The 27,597-nt window shown below is 35.8% G+C and overlaps 1 protein-coding gene and 1 long non-coding RNA gene across 4 annotated transcripts in view; one reads left to right on the top strand and one right to left on the bottom strand.

Annotated features, from left to right (window-relative positions):
* The window catches only part of LOC131997795 (uncharacterized), a 203,351-nt gene that overhangs the window by 67,033 nt on the left and 108,721 nt on the right, over positions 1 to 27,597 (top strand). The gene's annotated exons all lie outside the window — the stretch shown is intronic.
* Positions 17,945 to 27,597, bottom strand: part of LOC106089680 (probable serine/threonine-protein kinase roco8) — a 113,317-nt gene continuing 103,664 nt past the window's right edge. For all 3 annotated transcript variants that reach the window (XM_013255615.2, XM_013255616.2, XM_013255618.2), the window contains exon 3: positions 17,945 to 18,998. In XM_013255615.2, coding sequence (XP_013111069.2) covers positions 18,411 to 18,998 — 588 coding nt within the window. In that variant the 3' untranslated portion in view covers positions 17,945 to 18,410. The remainder of the gene's footprint in view (positions 18,999 to 27,597) is intronic.

Below are 27,597 nucleotides of genomic sequence, written 5' to 3'. Positions count from 1 at the left end.
ATATTTTGCACGTATTATTCTGTTATGATTTTCAACAACTGTGCTAAGTACGGTCCAAATCGATCTATAACATGATATAGCTCCCATATAAACCGATCTCCCGATTTGATTTTTCTTGAGCCCCTACAAGCCGTAATTTTTATCCGATTTGGAACGTACTGTTCTGTTATGACTTCCAACTACTGTGCAAGGTATGGTTCAAATTGGTCCATAACCTGATGTACTTCCTATATAAAGGGGGCAATTCTTATCCGAAGTGGCTGAAATTTAGCACGTGTCATTTTGTCATGACTTCCAGCAACTATGGCAAATATGTTCCAAATCAGTCCATAATCTTATACAGGCCCGATTGCATTTTTGACTTTTTAAGCTTCTGGGCGGTGCAATTCTTATTTTGATTTGACTGAAATTTCGCACGGGACGTTTTGTTATGACTTTTACCAACTGAGCCAAATATAAATCGGTCCATAACTTGATTAAGATCATAAATATATGGAAAAGTCATGAAAAAAATTGTTCACATGCGATCCGTGGTGAAAGGTATATAAGATTCGGCTTGGCCGAACTTAATGAGCTTTTACTTGTTTAAGATGATTCCTATATATGTATGACCAGAACCTATTGGTTTTTTAAGAATTCAAACAGGCAAATCGGTTTAAATGAGCGCTACGTCATGTTATAGACTGGTTTGAATCGTTCTTTCGCTGGCTGTTGGAAGGAATTTCAAGTAAATCTAGCATTTACGCGGGTTTAAAAGGTGAAATTAGAAGATCGGTTTTTTATATATCAGTCATCTTTGTGGTCCTTTCATAATATATATTTGTGCAGGCAGACAGACTTAGAATGTCATGGCGATGTTACAAATATTGATCCTGTGGTTGGGTTTATGAAAACCAAATGAGTTCACCCTGAAAAAAGTTGATATCAAATGTGCTCATTTCAGTACAATACGGTATTTATAGTAAAGCAACGCCGAATGGGAACCAAGCCATACCGCATGGTATGCACGAAATATAAAATGATTAATACCATATGGTACTAGCCTTATTACCGTAGTGGTATTGATATTAATATCAATCTGTTATTGGTTTTAGTACCACATTATTGGAACCAAATGAACCAAATCAAAAACAATTGAAAATAATTTTATTTCGATTATTTTTGTTAATAATTACAATTACAAAAAATAATTTTACACCACGGCCGACCTCGATTCATTGTATTCAGCAATGCCATTCCATATCGATTGATTCTCATAAGTGGTTTTCACTTAAAAACGCTTTTGCCTCGATGACACCGTCAATTCTTAACTGCCTCCTTCATCTGGTATTAAATTGATACCAAATGGTATTACAAATATTTGACAATAACGCAAATAAAAAAAACACCAGCCAGTATTGGCAAAGTTCCGTCCTTTTTCTATCATTGTTGGGAATAAAATATTAAAGACTTTGTTTTCGAATTAATTTACCAATGTCGGTGATTTTTAGCGATGCCTAATTATGGTGGAAGAAGATTTCTATCATACCGTTTTTAAAAATTCTGGCTATTTAAAACATAAACACCAATTTTAACAGTTGTAAACCTCCTTACCTTCTGTCAATTCCGGAAATACTATTTCTTCCCCCATTGAAACACTTTTAAACAGTTTTGCTTTTCTCTCTGTTTGTTTTTTTTTTTTTTTGTTTCTCTTCTTCTATTCTTTATTAATTTTTCTTCTTAACTGTATAAATTTGTCTTAACATTAACATATTTTTGGTTTAGATGTATTTAAATCACTTCAAGTATTTTTTACATTGTCTATTCGGCCGGCTGGTGAAGAGGAGGACCTTAAGCTATGCAAAAGAAAAAAAAATACAATAAAAATATATGCGCAGCATTTTCTTGTATTTACTTGTAGTTCAAAATTCTTTCATTTGCATGCATACAAAACACAGAGTTATTACAGGAGAATATATCATCATTGTTCACCAAGAAGAAATTAATTTAAAAAGTTATCTAAATTTGCATGTTTGAAAAAAAGCAATAAGAAGAATTCTCTGTTCTTGCAATAAAGGAATTGTATGCATGTGAAAAGTTTTTCCTTTTTTCCTGTTGTTAGTTTAGTTTTGCTTTGCGTTAAGTATGGGATTTTCTAATCCACTTAAAAATATTTATGCCAGAGTAGTAAGTTTAACATCGATTTGATTTAGAGTCGTTTTGTTTGAAATGCTTATTTTGCTAGTGGCCATGATAATACTTTTATTTGTTGTTGTTGCCTTCTGTTTTATTTTTGGTTGCTACAAAAAGTTTTTGTTGTTTTTTTTTAAGCTTTTTTTATTTTTATATTCTTACACTTAGAAGGTTTTATGCTTAGTTTTATTTATTTTTTTGATTTAATTCTAGAGAAGCTCTTTTGTTCATGCGGTTAGAATGTTAGATATTTTGCTTTGTTTGTGACTTTTCAGCGACAGAGTTAGTAGTGGGGGGGGGGGGGGGGTGGAGATAAATTTCTGATGTTATCAAATATATTTTTGCAATAAAATTGTAAGGTCAAATAATGTTATGAAACTTGTAGTTGTAACTGTGTTTACAATAAAATGATGATTAACATTTATTTTCTGCTGTACAAGGGGTCGTATGAGTAGTGATTGCTTTGACCATGACATACAGTATACGCAACCATGGCTGCGCTGCGCTGTGCTCTTCAGCATAACAATAGAACACAAAACATTTTTGTATGAAATCAAACTCCAAACAAGTACCCAAAAAATGCTCTGGGACAAATAAGCTCTTAGATAAAGAAAATTTGAGCTTGTGTTTGATTTTGTTTTGGGTTATTGGAAGCAATTAAAACATAAAAAACTTTCATAATAAAAAAAAAAACTTTATTGAATATCATATTCTTTTCATTGAATTACAACTCAAGCGTAAAGTAAAGTAAAGAAGTTAACTGAAATATTGGAAACCAATTTAAAATCATTTGGTTTCCTTTGGGTTTGGGTTTATTTTTACAGGTACCTGACACTTTCTTGTGGATACGATTTTTTTGGCTTTTTGTTTTATTTTTTGTGTACAATATAAACACATAAACATGAATATGATAACATGGTACATATTAATTTTTCTATTGTAAAAATAAACACATAGAAAAAGCTTATTTGAAGAATATTTAAGCCAATTTTTCCGATTGCCACATTACGAATATTTGACTACAGTAAAACTGTATTAAAACTATTGATAGATAAAGTGATCAGAACTAAGCATACACTACAGAACATGCATACATAATTTAGTTTCTAATGTTCATAACAAAAAAGTCTAAATTACGCGCGAGAGTCCACAATTGAACTAGAATACCTCAGAATAATGGTCAAATGATCACAGGATTCCTACCAGAGAACATCAGCAAACCACCACTAATGCAAGTGCATAAAAAGTCGTTTTTGACACTTACGATTCTCAAAGACCAACACTTACAACACTCCCGTGAATTCGCTGAGGTATTTTAAGTGGTTTTGCCGGTGAGAGTAAAATGATTGCGAATGGTATGGTGCTCATTCACAACCAATGTCCGATGACCAAATTGAAAAACACATTCATTGAACGATTACTATAACGTTCGGGCAACTCTCACTCACAGGTGTTTCTAGCTATCTTAGTTTTTAGGCGACATACATAACAAATAAGCTCTTTGGCACAAGTGACGATTGAGTGTTAAGTTTTGGGTTTTATGCAGTTCTCTGATTCATACAAGGTTTTAAGATTATCTCGTCTAATTACCTAATGGAAGCCACCGTGGCACAGAGCAGCCCAGCGAAAACATCAAAAAGAAAAAAATCTACAGAGTACGGGCGGGATTCGAACCTGGGCACACGGAGCAAAAGTGAGAGCCGTTGTCGTTATCTAGCGTTGGAAGCCACAAATAAAACTTCTAACAGTTGCACAGAATCATGTGTACCACGGAAGTAGTGTAATTGTAGTAGAAAAAAAGTCTGTCATTACACAAAAAACATGCATTGGGAAAAGTACAGCTAATAGACATGTTTGTCGAGCGTGGTTAATGGGGTAATTGTATCATAGAGGCGTTTTCGCAATAAATACGATTCAAAAACAAAATTCCAACGCATCCCATGGTTGGGTTGGCGTGTGTCGCTATCTCTGGCTATCCTTTTCCATTTGTAAAGAAAATCTCCGATCACTGAGCTCGTCTCGAAAGAAAAACAAACAAAAATCAGAATAATTTGTTAAATTGGGGTTATTCCCTTACTAAGGCTATTGGACCAGAAGCTGGTATGTCCGGACTCTTTAAAGAGAAGGTGCAGTATATGCCATGGCGGATGTATTGGAAAAGTACGAGGCAGATATTATTAGGAAGTGCGATGGATTGGCGTCACAACAAGAGCAAAAGATGACGCACTATACTATAGCTGTTATGAACCGAGACATGAATTTGGCTGTTTAGTTAGTCGGAGACTGAAATTCCTTGTATCGAGGTTTACTCCGGTGGATATGAGGCTACCCACAGTCCGCATAAGGGCCAAATTTTCCAACGGGACGAGCAGACCAAATATATTTTCTACGAGCTCCTAGAGGAAAAATACGACCGCTGCCCAGCCCATGATATTAAAAGCATGCTGAAAGATAGGTAAGAAAAATATCTTTTGTCCAGCAGTCTGAAAATTTTGCCTCCACGAAAAAACGTTCGATAACGGAGGTCATCGTAGCGCAGAGGTTAGCATTTCTGCCATTGACGTTGAGCGCCTGGGCTCGAAACCTGGTTAGAACATCAGAATAAAATTTCAGCTGTGGTTATCCTCTCCCAATGCTGGCGCCATTTGTAAGTTACTGTACCACTTGGTATGAATTTTTCAATTGAGACAAAAAAACATGTTTCTTAGTTGCACCAGATTTCAACATAAAAAAATTCACCAAGCCACAAAGTTGTTCCCAGATCAAGAATTAGAATAAAGGAATCAAATTCATCCCTTTGTAAATGGAAGGCATTCATCCAGCGTGTTACATATATGATCGGTCCGAGGAGTTAGCATATATTCGTATCATTACCAGGTTGCAGCAAAGATTCGCACTCGTATGAGTATGGCGAGAAAAGTAAGATCTGACGGAATCTGAACATTGAAAAGCAGCCAACACAATAGATGGCAACGGCATACTCTACTTGACTGAGCCAGCTGCACTCCTTATATAAGAGCGCAATGGCAAACCATTGTCCACTCCATGGAAAATGCCGCAAAATCCGTACTTGGGTACTTGAAGCCTTCTCCAAGAAACACTTGATACGACCAAGAGTGTCGAGATACTACTGAAGCCAAGAATTCGGCATACAGATCAATTAGTAGCAAAATGACAGATGAAAGAGAGGTATCGGGAGAAAACGAGAGGGGGAAAAAATCTATTCCGCAGAAAGAAAAAGGAAATGGAAAGACGTGAATCTGAGCGAATTGAGATGTATTGGAGTCAGATTGCAGTCAGGAAATTTTAACTAGTTCTTTGTTAAAATTCCATCAAACCGATGGCTTTGGTACAGCCACATCCTCCTTTAGAGCCACAGAAGGTAACTGATACAGATAGTGACTCAATTCCTGGTGATGGTATAGAATATATAACTCCAAGTTGGTATGGGGTATAAGCAGTCGTGACCCGACTAAAAATCAACAAGGCAGCAGGAGCCCATGAGTTGCCAGCTGTACTAATTAAAACCTGAGGCGACACAGTGATAAGGCGTATGTATAGCTCGTCTGCATCAAGAACGCATACCGAATGAGTGGAACCTTCACATACTATGTCCCCTGCATAAGAAAGGAGCTAGGACAGAATGTGCCAACTTTTAATGCAAATTTGCCATGAACATTCCATTAATGAACAGGGGCAAACATTTCACATATCAATTAATGATATACGATTTACATTTAAGCTCTATAATACGGGACCTCCTTTTTACAGCCCAGTTCGAACGATGTGCGCAGGTAGAGCTTGCAAAATATCGTTGGCACTATCGATATTCAATTTTTTTAATGGATATCGATTGATATTTTTCCGATTGATTCTATAGGAAAAGTTAATTTTGTTTGCAAAATTAAACATAAATAAACGATGCGACACTAAATCTATCCTTTGAAATGCATTGCGCCTATAGAGGGCGCAATTTTCATCTGATTAGACTAACATTTTGTGGAAAGATTTCTCTCATGACTTCCAACTATTGCTTCTATCTATATATTGATATCCTGATTTTTAGTTCTTATTTTTGTTTAAAATATAGGAGATGGGAAATAACGATAGTATCGATATTTATTATTAAAACTATCGAAAATATCGAATGTTGCGATTATCGATAGTTTGCCAGCTCCAGCCGCAGGGCGACACCTCTTTGGGGAGATGTTTTTACATGCCAAAGTATCAAAGTACAAACGTTGCCAGCATAAGGAGGGGATCAACACCGGTGAAAATTTCTTCAGGTGTTCTCGCCGGGATTCGAACTCAGGTGTTCGGCGTCATAGGCGGACAAAGGAGAATTTCTAAAATTAATAAGGCTATGCAGGATGACACTTGCTAATACACGTTCCTCAGTAGGGAGAGGAAACAATATCTCCGAACCATTTAATACCAAACGAGGTTTCAGATAGGGCGATCTCTTGAATAGTCCGCTGATGAGGATGATACGAGATCCAGATGTGTAAGGGTTTGGCACAATACTCACAAGGGAACACATGCTACTCGCCTATGTCAACGACATCGATATAAAGGGTCGGTCACCGGAAGAAGAAAATGTAACCTTTGAAAGAATAAGTGAATGTGGGTCTGACAGTTAATGGAGATCCACCACAACGTTTTAGAGACCCGAGAAGATAAAGAAGGTTGAAAGAAGGTGAGAACCACCATTTTGAGAAAGTCAGCATTTTAATCCACCTTGGCACAGCCGTAACCGAAATGAATATCAACAGTTTTGAAACTAAACGAAGAATAATATTGGCATACTCATGTTTCTTTGGATTAAGCAAGCAGTTTAGAAACAAGGCCACCTCCCGACTGACGAAGATTACATTATGACATGACACGGATACTGGAGATAATACTTGGAGTCTTTGAGAGAAAGATTCTTCGTAAAATTTATGGACCTGCTTGCATTCATGGAGAATATAGGTGTCGTATGAACCAGGGACTGTATGAGATCTTTGAGGACGATAGCCATGTTAAACGCATCAAAATACAACGGTTGCCTTGGATAGATCATTTTGTCAGAATGAATAATGAAGCTACAGCGAAGAAGATTTTGGAAGACAATCACTGATGAAAACAAATAAACTAGCTACTACAATAGATTAGATTGCAAATCCATCTTTCGAGTTCTTTGAAAAAAATATATTCTTTAGCATGTCATTTTCTTAGCCTTTGATTTTATGGGTGTACGATTAAACTCCTTAAATTTGATTCAATTTGAATTTTTCAAATTTTATTGCTGTGTTATCGTTGACAATATCCAAGTTTTCAATATCAGAGTTCCCAAACAGAGTTAAAACAGTTGTTAAAAAGTCCTGGCTAATAAAATGTTAGGACATGATGTTGTTGTTGCTTAACTATATACATGAATACAAACTTACACAATACTAATGCACGACTACCTACACATACACACTTAAACACTAAACAAAGATGCTCTTTTAAAAATATGCTCGTTTTTTTCACATTTTGATTAAATTGTTAAGTTTTGTTTTTTTTATTTACGTTACAATTAGATTTCTATTTAAAAAAATAATTGGAGTTGATTTCCGGTGCTTGAGTTTTTTGTTTGTTTTGGTTTTTTACGGTTTATTACCTAGAGAAAAAAGAAATATAATTACGTTCTAGAGTGGTGAGCTTTGTATAAAGAGATGGAGGGGAGCAAGTGATGATGTAGTGGTGGGTAGGTGTGTAAAATTTGTTTGGTGATGGTTGTCAAGCAGGCAGGCAGGCAGGCTTTTCTTGTTGAGTTCATTTTTGTTATTGGCAGGCATTGATTAACAATTTTGTATGTATGAGTTTAGGTTTTTGGTTCATATTGGTTTTTCTTGGTAAAAGTTGAGGCAAAAAAGCTTACTTGGTACTTACACATGGTATTTTAAAAACTACTTTGTAAAAAAGCCTTCTTCCCAATGAACTCTGAGCGGCAGCCACACAGTTCATCAGTTGATTTGTTGTGAGTACTTGGTACTCACATATCTATTTCTATTTCTATTTGTTTTTTTCCTTTACATTTACCTTTGCATATGTATGTTTGTGTGTGTGTGTGTATATATAAGTTTTGATTCTATTTTATATGAATATAGATATATATATGTATATGTTATTTGACTTAATTGTTATATAAGTTTTGAAGTCACCGGTTTGAATCATACTCCAATTTATGGACGAATTTTGATATAGTTTCTTAACTGCTTTGAAAAAAAACTTTCCCCTTTTTGTTGTTGTTGTTGGATGTGCTGCCGTTTCCGGTTATTAGGTTTTGGTGGTAGTGTTTTGTTCTTTTGCCTGGTTGGTTGCAGATTTTTGACTCGGATTTTATTTCACAATTTAGATTTGAAAATACAGATTTGATTTGATTTGATTTTTGTTGTGTTTGGGTGTGTGTCTTGCTTGTCTTTTGGTTTCTTTGAGAGGAAAAGATTTTTCGGGCATTTAGTTAAAAAGGTTTTTTGGTTTGTTTTCGTTTTGTTTGTTTTTTCTGCTTTTCTTTTGCCTTTCAGCATTTGAGTTTGTTAAAAATCGACACAAAAATTGGAAATCAATCACTTAGAGTAAGTAGTTGTTGTAGATGAACATATAAAAAATAGCTTTTGGCAGCGGCTTAACTCGAAAGGGTAAATGCTTTCGAATTCAGGCCGCCAACGCCTTAGACATGCTAAGCTATGTTACACAAACATTTATTAGAGCGTATGACTTATCGTAGTTTACAAGTAAATCTATCAAAACAGTCGATTTGATACGATTCGAGTGGAGAGCCATGGTTTGAAGTGTTGCTATGAGTAGATGAGATGAGGTGGTATGAACTGTGTTTGCCAAAACTATAAATCGAACTTAAAACTAAAAAATTATTAACTCAAATTTAATTTGGTTAAGAAAGACTATCATAATCATAGCCACCACCAACTAGAAATAGCTTAGAAAATTTAAAGTTAAGCTTTTATAAAATAAGCGTTTTAAAAGTTTAAAAGTTGGGCAATATCGTCGATTTTACAGCCTTTAAAAACCTTTTCCAAGAATTCATTTAAAGAGAAAATTTTTATGAATTATTTTTTTTTTCACGATGGCACGAAAATTGTGGCTTCTACAGCCTTAAAAGTCGAAACGCATAAAAGATATATATGGGAGTTTTATCTCAATCTCATTCGATTTTGACGAAATTTTGACGCGGAAAATTTCAAACAATTTTTATAAAAGACAAAATTTCAAAAAAAAAAATTAAAAAAACACAAAACTTTTGTGAGAGGCTTAGTTTGAAAGACTTTTCCAAAGACAAATTTTCAAAGTTTTTTTGTATAAAAACCAGTTGACCAAATTTTTGCAAAAATTTTGATTTAATTATTAATAAAATCCCCATTTAATTTTATTTATAAAAGAAATAAAATCACTCACGTTTGCCCTATAATATATAAATTGGGCAACCATTGGTTTGGTAGTTAACCCTGCCAACCAAAAACATGATCTTGAATGCACATAAATAAATGCACCCTGGAAAAACACAGATCAATAAAAACAAAAGAATATAAAATAAAAACAAAATTTTCAAGAAAAATGTTTAACAGCAATGCGCTTGCAGTGGCTCTGGAAGTGAAAATCGGGTGATATATATATATATATATATATATATATATATATATATATATATATATATATATATATATATATATATATATATATATATATATATATATATATATATATATATATATATATATATATATATATATATATATATATATATATATATATATATATATATATATATATATATATATATATATATATATATATATATATATATATATATATATATATATATATATATATATATATATATATATATGGGAGCTATATTCAAATCTGAACCGATTTCTATGAAAATCATCAGTTTTATCGAGAGTCATAAGAAAATCCCTACTGCTAAATTTCGAGAGAATGGGTTAACAAATGATCAAATTATTACAATATTAGTCCAAATCGGACGAACATATATATGTGAGCTATATCTAAATCTGACCAATTTTTTCCAATTTCAGTAGGCTTCGTCTCTTGCCTGTGCAAAATTTGAAGATGATTGAATGAAAATTGTTCACAAACTAACATGGACAGACAGACAGACATAGCTTAATCGAATCAGTAAGTGATTTTGAGTTGATCGGTATACTTATCAACGGGTCTAGCTCTCTTCTTTCTGGGTGTTACACACAAATGCACTAAGCTATAATACCCATAATAATCCCACAGAAGTGGTTTAGGGTATAATAAATATTTCTGAAAATAAAAAATTTTTCTAAAACCAAAGAAATTTTTCAAAAACACAAAAAAAAATATCTGAAAACAAAGAAAATTTTTCTAAAATCAAAGAAATTTTACTAAAATCAAAGAAATTTTTCTAAAATCAAAGAAATTTTACTTAAATCAAAGAAATTTTTCTAAAATCAAATAAATTTTTTTCTTAAGGCTTAAAACATGCCTGCGATTTTTTTAAATACAAAATATTACACAAATTTTTTTAAATGAAAACGACTCTCCCCTTTGGGACATAAATAGACAAAAATAAATTCTTGGCTAAACAAAAATGCCTGATTGGATGAAAATTGCGACCTGTACTTTGTTTACAAACTGACATGGACAGACAGATATACAGACGGACATAGATAAATCGAATCAGAAAGTGATTCTGGGCCGATCGGTATACTCATCAATGGGTTTAGCTCTCTTCCTTCTGGGTGTTACACGCAAATGTACTAAGTTATAATACCCATAATAATACCGCAGTAGTGGTGTAGGGTATAACAAATATTTCTGAAAATTTCTGAAACCAAAGAAATCTTTCAAGAATTTTTTTCTGGAAACAAAAAAAAATTTCTAAAATCAAAGAAATTTTTCTAAAACCAAATACATTTTTCTAAAGGAATATTTTAAATGCAATTTTTTAATAGAAAATATATCACAAGTTTTTTTTACATGAAAACGACTCCCCTTTGGGAGGTAAGTAAACAAACATAAATTCAGTGAACTTCCTTAATAGCTAAACAAACAAATAGAAAAAATTTAATTTGTTTAACTTGAAAATTTCAATGAAATTTCCGTTGGCATTAAAAATTTCAATGTTCTTTAAAATAGAAAGTACAAAAAAAATTGTTTCTCTAAACACAAACCTTTTATGAAATTTTTACTAAGTGGAAAAAATTAAGGATTTTGTACATAGCACGGAATTCCTAACATAAATTTCCTTTTCGAGGTTACTTTTGAGTATTTAGAGCGCACAACTAGCCGATAACTGACTTAGGTGTATGTCCTTAATGACATGGGGTTGATTAATATCTGCACCATGTTTTCAACCTAACCTATTTAAATTTACCAAAAAGGCAAACGAAAACATTTTTTATAATTTTTTCTAAGGAGCCGTTTTTAAAGAAATATTTTCAAAAAACAACATTTTATTGGCTTTTCTAAAGACAAAATTCATTTCACTATTTTTGTAACACAATACCTTTTTTAAATTTATTTTAAAGGCAAAACTTCTTGAAAATGTTTCCTAAAGAGACTTCTTAAGATAAATGTTTTTAAAGGCGAAATTTTAATGAAGTTTTTTGGGGAAACAAAATAAAAATTAATAATTTAATCTAAAATCGAAATGGGAATTTAGATAAAATTTTTATAAATATGTATGTAAACGAAAATTTTAATAAATTTTTTATCAGTCTGTCCATGCTTCAGCTTGTTTTTCTGTCCGTCACTTTGCTTATCTGTCTTGCTGTTGAAGCTCCTATATAAACCCATCCTCTATCTATCGGCACGTCATACTTTCCATATAAAGAAGGCAATTTAACTTTCTTCTATAGTTTTTCTTGAATTAAAAACCCCTAATTGGGGATACAGATTCCCCGTAGCTTCTTGAACAAAATTTATCTAGAAAATAGACATTTACAATTTAAAATTTATATGCATTAATGGGGTGTCAAAGCCATCAATATCCCAAAGTATGACAAACGGACTGATAATCTTGAAATATCCTTTACACTACGCTTGAATGGTGGTGATGGGAATATCTAAAATAATGCCTAAGAAATTTCAAATCCTATTTAAAGTGACTTTGTTTAGCCTTAAATTTGTAATGCGTAAAAATTCCCAATTCGTGTGTTCAATTTCGATTAATTCCAGATTTTGTCTGGATGAATGTAGAAATATTTTCTTCACACACACATACACTCACACAGACACACTCGCACAAACGCATCCTTAGACTTGTGCTTTTGGCAGGATAAAAGCCAAATCCCTTAGTAAATCCTTGAGAATTTGTCAATTTTTTGCTGTCGTCTGGCTGCCTTGCCGTTTTGTTTGTTGCTGTGTCGAAAGCTTTTCATTAATTTTAAATTTTGTGCAAAGTTAGTGCTTCAAGCTGCATGCTGGCCGCAAACGAAGGCTGCTAGGTTTTTGTGTTTCTCTGTAAGAGTCTGTGTGCGTGCTTTTAAGTCTACCTTTTGTTCAACTCATCCACAAGAAATTGTTGTTTACAAAGTCCTGACTACAGCAGACACATGCTGACGTGCACAGTGACACACTCTCGCTAAAACACACACACACACACACGCGCGCCAACCAAGCAGACATTTGCACATATTATTGCTACGTTGCTATGAAAAAACGCAAGCCAGGAGTCCTTCTAGCACGGGCAGAGTAAAAAATGGAAGAAAAAAGTCATGTTAGGCATGACTTATTTTGACACAATTTCACGCAATGCTTGACATTCGCAGCGTAGGGATCCTTCCAACATGAATGCCTCTGTAAGTAGTAGAAGTAGTAGTAGTGGCAGCAGCAGCAGCATGCGGCCGCCCAGCTCCCAAAACAACGAAGGCACATGCAAGCGAGTTAACATCAAATGGAAACAGCAAAAGCGAAACATAAGCAGAAAGCTTATTATGATGGCTGATGGCTGGCACAGGCCATGCGAGCAACAATAACAACCACCATACAACAAGGACACAGGCCAACAACGCAATAATGTTTAAATAAACATTAACGTAATTTTAATGCTACCATGCGATTTATTTAATACTTGAATATGTTGGATACAAATCCACCAACAGCAACGGCAACACCGCGCTCTGCACTCTCATTCTGTTATAGGCTCAGCTTATATTGTTGCACAAATTCTCCAAGCCTCAGGCTTTTTCCCCCCTTGCTTTAATTATTTCCCCCTCACTGTTGTTATTTAAACATGGGGGCATTAATTATTGTAAGACTGAGGGGGGAAAATGTGAAAAATCGTTGTGTTTCCAGCCAAAAAAAACATAAAATTTCAACCTTAGTGTAATTTATACTATTTTGCATACAGCATTAATCATGGTGTATATGAAGCTCACGACACGCCAGATTAACTTTTCCTAAATGTCTGCAATAAATTTTTATTAGATTGAGTTTTTTTTTTTTTGGTTGACGAAAATTAATTCGATATATTTTAGTTGGCGTCTTTTTTTTGGATTTGTATTGAAGTTTAATGCTCGCTTTATTGCTTTCGTACAAAATTAATGATGAAAGAATGAGCTTTTATTTTCATATTTGGCAATTTTGTCAGCTACGTCTCTGCGAGTTCTTTCCAACAATGGTTTCGCCAACAGACGTACAATTCAAGTTGACAAAGAGTGTCAAAAGTGAGTATGCAAAATTCAAATTTTGCCTATAAACATTCCACTAAGGAACAGGAGCAAACTTCTCACATAGGTGCAATGAGTGCAGTCCGACACAATTTTAAACTCAATGATAAGGAACATCGTTTTTATAGCCGAGTCCGAACGGCGTGCCGCAGTGCGAAACCTTTTTGGAGAGAAGTTTTTACATGGCAAAGTATCTCACAAATGTCGCCAGCATTAGGAGGGGATAACCACCGCTGAAACTTTGTCTGATGTTCCTGCCAGGATTCGAACCCAGGCGTTCAGCGTCGTAGATGGATATGCTAACCTTTGCGCTACGGTAGAAGTATACTAAAAAAATTAACTTCTTCCTTAAAGCAGAAATGAGTGAGGCTTATCTATCAAAATTTTGCATAGTCGCGTGATTGACTGACTGATAACTGACTGGTCACTGCCCAGCCCAAACAGCTTAAGCTAGAATTATGAATTTTGCACGAATGTTGTGTCTTGGGTCGGAGGCTCGAGATTTGGTGATATTCGTACGTTAAGGTAATAGTACCAAATAGTACGAAAATGGGTACTATTTGCCCAGGGCGAACGGATAGGGCTAGGAGAATGTTATTGGGCTCAAATGAAAAAGCGTCTTGAAAAATTAAGGTTTGATAAAAGATTTTTGCAAAATCGTACCCGAAGTGGGAGAAATAGTTAGTTTAATACCGAAATTAGTACTTTTTGGTACTTTTTTTACGGATTGAGCTAGAATTCTGAATTTTAGAACTTATGTGCATTTTCGCAACTTTAATGGGGTGATTATATGAATTTTTAGAAATTTTTACGTTTAGGTACCAAAAAAAGTGCCATAAAGGTACGAAATGGGTGAACAGGGCGGATGAATAGAGCTAGAATTTTGAAGTTTGGCTTAAAAGACATCTGCTGCAAAATAATACGGGTGAAAAGAAAAAATCGGAAAATATTAATGATTATGGCGAAAAACGTACGTTTAACACCGCAATTGGTACCATTTCGTACTTTCTTTATAAATGGAGCTAGAGGTCTAAAATTGGGCATGTAGGTACAACTAAATAATAAATGATTGATGACTAAATAATCTTATCAAAATTCGCACATTTTGGTACCAAAATTGGCCCCGATTGGTACTTTCTTTGCGTATGAAGCTAGAGGGCTGAAATTTTGCATGTCGGTACAACTAGGAAGTATATGATGGATGACTAAATGATCTATTAAAAATTCGTACATTTTGAAGGCCATCGTAGTCCAGAGGTTAGCATGTTCGCTTATGACGCTGAACCCTTGGGTCCGCAACCTGGCGAGTACATTAGTAAATATTCCCGGCATGGGATAAATATAAGCATCACACAGGCCGAAACATTGAGGTTCGATCTGTGTGGTGTTCATTGCTGTCACGAGAAGCTTAGCATCGAGCTACCGTCCACAGGTTGCTGATTGTGAAATGCTCCATTCGGAGTAGCTGCAACGGCAGTCGCGGACAATCAGCGGTATCGAGCGGAGAATCCCAGTGCGAAGTCGGACGCCACCGGCTCGTGCACAAATACTGAGAACATATGATGCTTGATGTGACAAGGCGAGTTAATGGTGCCTTTAATAATTTGCTCGGAAGTGCTTCGTGTGCGAGTAACTTTTGTTGGATTTGGTTCATCTTGAAACACCCATACAGTCGATTGGTGTTTACTTTCGGGCTCATACGCGTAAATCCGCGATTCATCACCTGTCACGATGCCATAGACGGAGCACCGCGATCGTATTTTTGAAGCATTTCTTTTGATCAATCGACACGAGCCTTGTTTTGAGCAATTGTGGGGGATCCAACGCGAACAAATTTTTTTGACGGTCAAATGTTCATGCGATATTGAATGTATGCTGGTCCAACTAACGCCTAAGGGTGTCTCAATCTCACGATAGGTTACATGACAATCTTGCAATATCAGTTGGCGCACAGAATCAATGGTTTTTGGAATATCAACTAATTTTGGACAACCTTTACGAGATTCGTCTTGGAGTGAACTACGACTTCGGTTGAATTCACCATACCATCGATAAATACTGGTCCTTGATGTATTGGGTTGCCTAAAAAGTAATTGCGGATTTTTTAAAAGAAAGTAAATGCATTTTTAATAAAACTTAGAATGAACTTTAATCGAATATACTTTTTTTTACTTTTTTTCTAAAGCAAGCTAAAAGTAATAACTGATAACTGACGGAAGAAAGAATGCAATTACAGAGTCACAAGCTGTGAAAAAATTTGTCAACGCCGACTATATAAAAAATTCGCAATTACTTTTTGGGCAACCCAATAGTTTCATCGCCAAAAATGGAATTAAGTTAATCGAAGCACTGTTGCGATTTAATTGCATTTTTTGGGCGAGATGAATCTTTTAAGTTACTGTAAACAACACAAATAGCGCTCGTATGTCAAAACGTTCTGAGTACGTATAACCTCAAAAATGTCAAGCTTTACGATAGAGCTGTCGGTTGCAACATCAGGGTTGTCCAATCCCGAAATATAAAAGGCAACCCTTTTATTGGCATATGGCCTTTCGACACACTATACACTAGTCTAGTCTGCTAGTTCCCCTATCCATCTTTACAGATTCATCTCACCACAACGAAGTGTTTAAGTCATGTGACTCCTAGTAATATCACTACAATAAGAGTTTGCATACTTCCGTCTACTTTAATCTCACTGTCGAATGGTGACTCTATAACAGTGGTAGCTACCGATATCCTGAAGTTAAGTTACGCGTTTTCACCACATGTCTATGTCACGAAGTGTTTGAGTCACTTCATATTCAGTCACGCCTAATTAATGAGGCACAAAATCCACTGTCAACTCTTGCGTTTTTAGTGCAAGATTGTTTCATGATCACCAGGTGCTAGAATTGCATGCTGGTGATCTTAGTCTACACGAGCAGTAGTGTGGATGTAGCGCAGAGGCTCATGGAAAAAATTGTAACAAGCCCCATTTTTTGCATATCCCCTGGAAATGACCGTAGAATAGGCTCGCAGCGGGTGGCCTCTATACGCCCCTTCTCTAGTGGAAATGGCACTGAATAAAGGCAATATGATACTAAAAAGAAAGGAAATTTGTGATGGTCCTAGCACCAGTAAGCAGTACCCCAGTAACCAAAGATCAGCTTAACGTCTAAAGCATCTGTGGTTGAACCGCTGTATTTAACACTGGCTAAAAACATCACATTATTTATAAGCAATGGACCTGACATATGTCACGTCGAATTATCTCTCTTTCAGTTAGTATTTTGAAATCATTTTCCCAAACAAGGGCTTACCAATTTTTGTTGTTCACTGTATCAACACATAAGTCTGCTTTAGTATATGTGTGAGTGTGTATGCGTTTGTATAAGGGATTCAATTCGAAGGGACAAAAGAAAGAAAAATATACACAATCACATGCTTAAGCAAGCATAAGTTTATTAAGCTTAAAGCTGCAATTTGTTGCAATTTCTTCAGAACGCATTTTCGCTGCTGATCTTTTGGTGATGGTGGCTCTTCTCAGGGTGTTGTGCATGTATGTGTGCAGGGGGGGTCTTTGAACATTGAAACCCAAATTGCCATGATTTAACATGCATTTGTTTTGTTGTTGTTGTTTTTGTTGTCGTGGTTGTTGTGCAAATTTAAAGAGTTTAAGAGAATTTAATTGAATTTATTTTCAACCACAATTCATAGAAGAATATGGCTTTCAATATCAACCAAAATAAAGAGAAGAAAACTTTTCAAATTAAATCAACCAAATATTAGAAAATTTGGCCATAACAGAAGATTAAGCAACTCAATACGATGATAGGCCTGCATCCATAAATGAAAGTATTAAAATATTTGTGGTTTCTCCAGAGAGAGAGAGAGAGAAAGAATTTGTTGTCATTGGAGGGCAGTAGTAATGTGTGGCATTTTTAAATGAAATCAATTAAAGTGAAACAGTGTCAATGAGTATGGCATGTGCATGTGTGAATGACCTGTCAAGTATATTATCAATGAGAGAGTTTGAGTGAGTGAGGGTGTGTGTGTGTGTGTGGGTGTGTGTAAATGCTTGATGCTACGAATGCAAAATAATTTACTGCTTTGGTTTTTGTTTGAGTAGAAGCATTTGTTTTTATTCAGTTTAGTTTATACTATGCATCTGGATGTTCTTTATCTACGGCTGCGTATATCAGTTTGCTGTGGCTCCTTAAAGTATGCTTCATTATTTTTGTTATTTATTTCTATGCCTTTAAAGTATGCTTACATTTAGGTTGGTTTGTTTGTATGTGGGAGTTTCTTAAACAGTAGGGACTTGGTTGTTTGATTTTAGCGTTTCTTTTTTTTTTTGTTGCACATAAATAGACATCATTTCTTAAATTATGCTGGGGATGTTTACTTGTTTTTTGTCTTAATTTTTTTTTGTCTGTTTTGTTTTTTCTTTCTCTTTTTTCCTTTTTGGTTTGATTTAAAAATGTACATTGTCATTGTGTAAAAAGCAATAAATATGCAAAATACAAAAATCCTATTTAAATACTATAATTACGTTGGCTTGGCTGATGTATCACGGCGTTTGCTGCCACCACTGCCACCACAGCTGATGGTGCTGCTGAATACGCGGCAGGCTTTGCTGCTTGGCTGCTGGGTGTGTGTTAGGGACGGCCATTGACGTTTAATAACGGCGAAATGTGTCATTTGGAATGTGTTTGTCTGCTGACATCTTCGTTCGACGAAACCTGTCAGGCAATAGCCCATGTTGTAGTCCTCCATGGAGATGTTTGAACTTAAATACAATTTGAATTCATCGTTATCCTTTGAGCCCGCCGCCGCAGTTGTTGTTGAAGCCGCTTGCCCCGCCGCTCCTGCTGCCGAGGAGGCCGATGCTGTTGACATGGTTGAGGCTGTTGACAACGCACCCATGCCCGAGGATGAGTCCTTGCCACGAAAATGGCCAACTATCAGCAGCGAGCCCTTCTGTTCGAGTGGCACCATTTTCGCTTTGGTAACCTGGCGCTGGGTGCCAGCAAATTCTTCAATGCGACAACGATTTGGCTGCCACCAGCAGGGTGTAATAGTCCAATAAGACGAGGAGGCCGTCCTTGCCCATCCTTCTTCGGGGTAAAGTAAAATCTGCAATTCAAACAGAAACGGAGAGCACAAAAAATAAGAAATAAATAGAAATTGGAATACAAAATGAAATTTCACTGTAGTCAATGATTTCAAATATTGTGTTTGCATTAAAATATCGTATCCTTGCCATGGTGGGGGTGCCACCATAATGGAATAATGGCAGATGCAAATTCCTTCAATTTGGCATAATAAATTTCTCAATAAACAACGAAATTGTTCTATGCCATGATTCAAGAAAAGTTTAAAATTGTGGCTCTTAAACAACAGCATTTATTGAGCCAATGATTTCTAATGGAAATGAATTCATCATCAAGATGGCCAACTGTACTTTTGACCTTTTTTGGCATTTTCTTTTTGATTCTATGATCCACAATTGAAATGAAAAATTTATAATGCTGCACTTTCCTTGGCTTTTTAATACCCAGCTTTTTTCCTCTTGAGTTCTTTGCCACTTGACTATTCAAATCATAAGTTGCTCTCTTCCCGCCCCCCACTGGCCTGCTGGCGCCTTTCACTCAACTTAAGTTCATCTTTTGCACTTCAAGGATTCTTTTAATTACCATTTCAATAATTTCGTAGTTTTATGGCAATTATTTCTTTTTTGTTTTTATATTTACAAAAAATATCTTCTCAAGGATAAAGTTTCTTCTTTCAAAACGAAATCTTGTTTCATTCTCTCTGAGTGGTTTTCAAGAAAATGAAAAAAAAAAAAACAATAATGCCTGGGGTGGCAAAGAAAAGTCAATGAATTTGTAATCGATATGATGCATACCCTATGAAAGCAAGACAAAAAAAGAGAACTGAACAATCCTTATACAGATTTGTGTAATTTTCTTCAATTTACTGTTCAAAAATGAAAAGTTATCATTGTGGTTAGAAAATTGAGAAATAACTTTTATTTAAGACTTCTAGAATACGAATTCAATTGCTGACAAGAAGGAATAGTTCATATTTTGCATATAAAAAGTTTACTGCTACTAAAGTTTTATTACAATGCCATATGCCAAAAACAAAAGTTGTAAAATTTAATGATTTCGCCCTGACAGGTAAAAAACTTAATAATAAAAACAAGTAAAGGTAAAACCCCCCATCATTGATCGCATTTGTCGAGTTCATTTCCCGATATCTCTTTTTAGGCAAACAAAGGATTAAATAAAGAAATTGCTATAATATTGAAGCTATATCAATTATGGTCCGAATTGCGGAATTGCGCCCTCTAGACGCTCAAAAAGTCGAGACCCTAGATAGGTTTATATGACAGCTATATCAGGTTATGAAACGATTTCAACCATACTCAGCACAGTTGTAAGTCATAATAAAACACCTCATGCAATTTTTCAGCCATATCGGATAAGAATTATGTACTCTAGTGGCTCAAGAAGTCAAGATCCAAGATCGGTTTATATGGCAGCTATATCATGGTATGGACCTATATAGCCCATTTACAATCCCAACCGACCCGCACTACTAAAAAGTATTGGTGCAAAATTTCAAGCGGCTAACTTTACTCCTTTGAAAGTTAGCGTGTTTTTTCGACAGACAGACGGGGGTCTTAGACGAATGTTTCGAGGAGTTACAAACAGAATGACCAAATTAGTCCTATAGTGGAGGGTATAAAAATATTTTTACCCAATTTTTAATGAACAAAATTTCGAAAAAATTCTCTTCTAATAAAAAAAAATTGTCTTAATTTCATTATTATAAAAAATTTTTCGGATTTGGTCTGTTTAATACTTCACATCCTACTAACGAAATGTGAATTTGTTATACTAAAATAGTATAAGGTTTTTTTTTTAATATTTAAAAGCTGTTGACCACTATCTTAACACTTTCGTTGCCATGTTTTTTTTTGGGGTCCACGCTATTTGACCCCATATTTTTTAACATATTTTATTATAAATTTAAACCCCATGAATCCTGTCCGGGTGCAATTCACCCCAAGTTTCGTTATTATATTCGTTCTTTGCCCCCTAAACGTTTTTATTAGGATCCCATATCACACCAACCTGTTTACACAGACCTTTAGTGTGTTTGGGTGTGTGGCCTATGTTGACAATTGACCGCAAATGAGGATTTCAGATATGAATTTTATTCTCCACATACTTTCTATTTGAATATCTTATTAAATGTCAAAAAGAGGGCATTTGAGCTGTGCTCCCTGCCTAGGTTCTATCATGGAAGTTTGAGTGTGATGTGTTGACTTCAAATTTTTGCATACCTTTCATTGAGCGCCATCATATCCATATGGGGCAACATGATTGTCAGATGCCTCTTATACTCCCATAAACATTTTCTTAAAATGCCTTATTATCGCGATGGGCCTACATGGACCATCTGACAATATATCCTTAGCAGAGGTATTACCTTCCTCCGATTTGAGTCCCATTGGAACCTAAATTTGAACCTAAAGTTCAATATCAGAATCATACTCTGCTTTAGCTATGGGCAAATGCAATTTTTCCCACAAACCTTCCATAACGGGTCAAGGGAAACTTCTCACATATCAATGATTGTGGTCCGATTCAAGTTTAAGCTCAATGATGACATACTTCCTCTTTATAGCCGATTCCGAACCGCGTGTCGCAGCGCAACTCCTCTTTGGGTAGCACTTTTTATATGGCTCTCATATCATTTTTTCAAATGGCACATTTTCTCAAAACAAAATTTTAGTCAATTTTTTCTGGAGTTGGCGATCCTCCTCGTATAGCCAGCTATCGACAGACAGGGGGACAACGCTAAATCGTTGTCGCTATAACGGCCTAGAATGTTCACCATCAATATACTTTACACCATATGGAGCTTAGGAAATTTCATTAAGTATTCGCTTCTCTTACATTTAAGTCGTCTCCCAAACATTTTTCTTATGTTCTTCACATGTAACTCAGCGTTTTTTTGTAGTATTTATACAACCAATGTTCAACTTATTTTCCATAGCTGTGGGTGCCAAATGTTACTAATTTCCATAACGTACATGCATACATATTTCACATGTTCTTCTCATTCGAAAGTTGTTATTAAACTTTTTATGGGCCCCAAAATTAAATTCGATATTAAACAACTACACGCATCTACTACGTTATAATTGTTGTACTCCACAGCGAGACCTTACTTTTATTGCCCTTGTAATTGTTTGGCAAGGACATTTCAGCCATGCGTATTCAAAAATCCACTGCAACATTTAATTGCGAGAGAGATTTTATTGCGAATGGCATATTTATTGTATTTTTAAGTGTCAGCAGTTGTAAATGCTTAATACCCTTGATGCGTTTTTGGTTGTTTGTTTTTTTTTTTTCTTCTTCTTTTTTTAATAAAAACGAAATCAAGTCGCATACGCTTTACTACAAGGATAAATAAAAATGCAAGGATATCACAGTGACAATGTTAGCTTGATTGGCATTTGCAAAAATAAGGAGTAGTGAAGGGGGCGTTATGTGGTACACATGTTTGTTTATCTGTTCACTATAGACTCGAAAACAGCTTAACCGATTTCTTGAATTTTTCACAGATGGTGCATAATGATCTCGTGGTGAAAATAGGGTACTACATATGTTGATATCTGAAGGGGTGGCGGACCCTCCCCCTTGCCCTAATTATCAGAAACGCCTGATCTCGGATGTGGGTGGCTCGATCTAAGCGAAATTTTGTGTGCTCTCTTTTAGTAGACTAAAACCCAAAATTTGGTAACCAAATTTCGGATGGGTTGCCTAGGGGGTCCGCCCCCCTCCCCCACAAAACCCACCAAATATATTTATAGACCAATCACTACAATATGGGAGTCTAATGAAAGGCATTTGAGAGTAGAAAACGAATCTGATATTCAAATATGGAGTCAAGGGTTTGGGGGGCGCCCCTCCCTCCCCAAAACACCCTCCAATGAGAACAAATTTACCGACCATAGGAATATGTGGCTCAATTGAAGATATTTTGGAGTAGAGAACGTATCTGATATCAGCATTCGGTAAAAAGTGTCTATAGGGGCGCCCGTTCCCCAAAGCACCCTCCAAAGAGCACAAATTTACAGACCATAGCCTAAATAAAAGGTATTTTAGAGTAGAATACGAATCTGATACATATTTTCAGGGCCAAGTCACCGAGTGGCCTCCCCAACCACCAAAACACCCCCCAAACCGGACATGTTTACCGACTACGGAAATATGCGGCTCGAATGTATTTGGGAGTAGAGCTTGAGACTAACTGTCTAGAGAACGTCGACCCCCATAACAACCCCCAAATAGGACGTATTTGCTCACCATGACAATGTGGGACTCAAAGGGAGTGGAGCACAATGTTAAACATTTTAAGCCCCACACACTTCTTAAGCCCTTAGAAGTCAAAATTTTCACCTGATTTGTTTGAAATTTTGTCCAATAACCTCATGATTTACAACATCAGTGTCATCGAATCGGTCAATATAGGATATAGGCGGAATTCATGGTGATGAGTACCCAACTTAGCACCCTTTTACTTGTTAAGTTTATATTTAAAATTGTGAGTTATTTAAAATATAAGCATAAAATTTATTTAAATCTGTGCATTTGATTTTAATGTCATACGTAATGTCATACTCATACGCACCAATGTCCTAGCGAATAATTTTTGTGCATTACTTGTATTTGAATAAATGATTTTACACACACACCCACACACACACAGACGCAAGTCAATAAATGGTGTCATTGTTTGGAGCTATAACCGCAGTTGCTTTGCCGCAACTTGGGTGAAAGCAACAATAATAATAACAACAATAACCACGAGAGAAACAACAGCAGCAGCAGCAGGAGCAGCAACAAAATGATATTGCGGCATTTATTTGGTTTTGATTTCGCATTTTTTCCCACTCATTTTTGCGTTTTGCGGTTTAATGTAAATTTTGTATTTATTTTATGCTGTTTGCACTGCCAAAGGACACTTTGTAATGTGAGTGAGAGAACAATTCAATTGAAATTTATTGTGTTTTGCTACAAATTAATACTCTTATGCCTGACTGGTGGGTGCAGCCAGTGGGCCATATCTGCGGTTACCATGGACGCCCTAATTGGTATGATATGCTATAAGGCACTTATAGAAGAAAAAAAAATCCAAAACAATTTAACCATTTAAATTTTGTGCAGCATCACAGTTTTCACAAATTTTGGTTGAAAAGAAAGAATTCATCATTGATAAGAAAATTTTTAAATGAAAACTTGTCCCAAACTACCAAGATGATCGCCTGTTTCATTTCAGAAGTATAACGAAACCAGAGTACCAGACCTTTTAATTTCTTTTTCCCTTGTGTTTTTTTTTAGCTTTTTTATGAGCTCCCCCAACACTCCTCCTTCACCTCATTTATTGCTGCATAAATTTCATGCTATCATATTTCCACATTTATCATTGCCACCATCACCATCATCATCAGCATCATCATTTTAAGGGCCTCCATTTCCTTCTTTTTTCGCCTTCTCCACTTTATAGATTCATTCATGCGAAAAATGGAAACCCTATTCGTTGGCCAATTAAATTCAAACCCACTTCAAAACTGATATGATAAATGGCTTTGGGGCTTTTGCCATAATTATGCGATTTTTATTATTATTATGTCCGTTTGATAATAGCGCGCTACTACTGTTACTTGGTCACTTGGTTGTTGCTTCCATTGCTGTTGTTCTTACCACAAAACTCAAATGCGGAAAATCAAGCCGCCGTCCAACGGCATTTTAAATAAGTTTGCTTTGTGGTAAATTAAGTGCGGCTATGGTAATGTCATAACCATCAATTACAAACGCCTACTCGAAATGATAGCTGGCAATGCAATTTGCAAGCATACTAAAAGATATGGCAAACATTTACATATAACATATAATTTTATGCATACCAAAATTGACATCTACAAAAAAAATATGAAACGCAAAATTGTTTGTACCCTACACCACTACTGTGGTATAGGGTATTATAATTTATGCATTGGTTTCTAACGCTAAAAAGTGCAAAATGTCTAGACCGTAACGTAGACATTGGAAGCATACGAATCGGTTTAAAATAACATCCTAATTCGATTTAACTTTGTCTGTCCGTCTATCTCCCTATGAATACCTATAATCAAGCTACAGGTCGCAATTGCTGCCCAATTGTCTGTAAATTTTGCACACATCATATTATCTGGGAAGAATTCGATCAAACTTCTTAGATATTGTGGTAGGTATCGAGTAAAGTAATATCAAGAGTCATAAGAAAATCCTTCCTGCCAAAATTCGAGAGAATCGGTTACCATAAGACGACATTATTGGAATATTTCTCAAAATCGGATCGGATATATGGGAGCTATATGAATTTTTTTAATTGCGATGGGTGGCGGTCTTTAACCAAGGACAAGATTCACCTGGTAGCTGTTCACTGCATCTGCCATCATGTCTGCATGAATGTTGTCTGGACCCGCTTGATATGCCGCTTTATCTAGAGATTTTTGCTTGTAGCGCTTAACCTCTCCATCTTGATCATGAAGATCTACCTTCAGGCTTCTGGATGTTGGATACCTATCCACAAGATAATGATTTTAATGGTCCCTGCGATAACTGCCCAAAAGGTTGCTTAGACAGCACGTAATTGTGTCTTCGCACGATTAGGATCTTTTTCTGCTGTTGATGGTCGTCCACATGAGAACTGAGAAGACAGCCCGTCGCCGTTCGATGAGCGGCATTCTGACTGCGTATCACATGGCTGACGAGATCACAATGGCGCTGCTCAGCTTACCACTCACTGGCCAATAGCTTTGTACATGGTAAACAAGGTAACTTTGTTAGCTACCATGTCATGTAAATAAGCCCTGTTTTGGGTGTGAGGCGTACCTCCAAACACTCTGTTCCGAAAATGAATATCAATTTCCTGTCTCTGCTCTACTCCTAGATATCATTCATTTGCTACCCATAATGCCTTGGTTGGTAAATACGCCAAATTTGGGGGTTTTTAGGAGAGATTTTCATATTTGGAGTATATATGTCTTCGGGGGCAAGGCTGAAATTTTTGGGGTGTAATTTTTCCATGACTTCTAACAACCATGACAAGTACGGTCCATATCGGTCCATATCTTGATAACTTGACAAATGCTATTCATGGTGGAAGTTATATTAGAATCGGCCCGACCAAACTTAGCACTCTTTTACTTTTTATACCCTCCTTCATAGAGAGGGGTAGACGCATTTCGTCATTCTGTTTGTACCACATCCGTCTCTCTGTCGAAAGCACGCTAACTTTTGTAAGGAGTAAAACTAGGTGATTGAAATTTTCAGTATATATTTCTCATTAGTGCAGGTCAGTTGGGATTGTAAATTGACCAAGTCGGTCCATGTTTTGGAATAACTGTCATTTTAACCGATATCAAATCTTGACTTCTTGAGCCTCTAGAGGGCGCAATTCTTATCCGATTTGGCTAAAATTTTGCATCATGTGTTTTAATTTGAATTCCAACAATTGTGCTAAGTTTAGTCTGAATCGGTTTATAATCTGATATAGCTGGCATATAAACCGATCTCGGATCTTGATTCTTGAGCCGCTAAAGGGGCACAATTATTACCCGATTTGGCTGAAATGTTGCATGAAGTGTTTTGGTTTGACCATAACCAAATTTGCCAAGTATGGCTCAAATCGGTTCATAACCTGATATAGATCCCATATAAACCCACTTCGGATCTTGACTTCTTGAGCCGCTAGAGGGCGCAATTATTATCCGATTTGGTTGAAATGTTCATGAAGTGTTTCATCAACTGTGCCAAATATGGCTCAAATCGGTTCATAACCTGATATAGCTGCCATATAACCTGATCTCGGATCTTGACTTCTTGAGCCGCTAGAGGGGGAAATTATTATCCGATTTGGTTAAAATTTTCATGAAGTATTTCAACAACTATGCCAAGTATGGCTCAAATCGGTTCATAACCTGATATAGCTCCCATATAAACCGACCTCGGATCTTGACTTCTAGAGCAGCCGCTAGAGGGCGCAATTGTTATCCGATTTGGTTGAAATTTTCATGAAGTATTTCAACAACTGTGCAAAGTATGACTCAAATCCGTTCATAACTTGATATAGCTGCCATATAACCTGATCTCGGATCTTGAGATCAGGCTATAATTTTGCATGAAGTGTTTTGGTTTGACTATCAACAACTATGCCAAGTATGGCTTAAATCGGCTTATAACCTGTTATAGCTCCCGTTTATATGGGTGTCGGATCTTGACTTATTGAGCCGCTAGAGGGCGCAATTATTATCTGATTCGGCTGAAATTTTGCATGAAGTGTTTTGGTTTGGATTTTTATTAACTGTGCTAAGTATGGCTCAAATCGGGTTATAACCTGATATAGCTCCCATATAAACCAATTTTTGAGCCACTATAGAGCTGAATTCTTATCCGATTTGGCTGAAATTTTGTACATCAAATTCCACTTTGATCTCCATCAGCCAAACCAATTATGGCCCCAATCTGTTCATAACTTGGTATAGCTGAAATAGCACAGCAATTCTTATCCATTATCCATTGTGTGTCTATAAAGAACTTGACAAATGCGATCCATGGTGGTAGATATATAAGATTCGGCAGAACTTAGCACGCTTTTACTTGTTGTTCGC

This window comes from Stomoxys calcitrans, chromosome 5 (genome assembly GCF_963082655.1).
Source record: "Stomoxys calcitrans chromosome 5, idStoCalc2.1, whole genome shotgun sequence".
Classification (NCBI taxonomy): Eukaryota; Metazoa; Arthropoda; class Insecta; order Diptera; family Muscidae; genus Stomoxys; species Stomoxys calcitrans.
The sequence above is the reverse complement of the archived record's forward strand: the minus strand, read 5'-3'. Positions and strand labels throughout refer to the sequence as shown.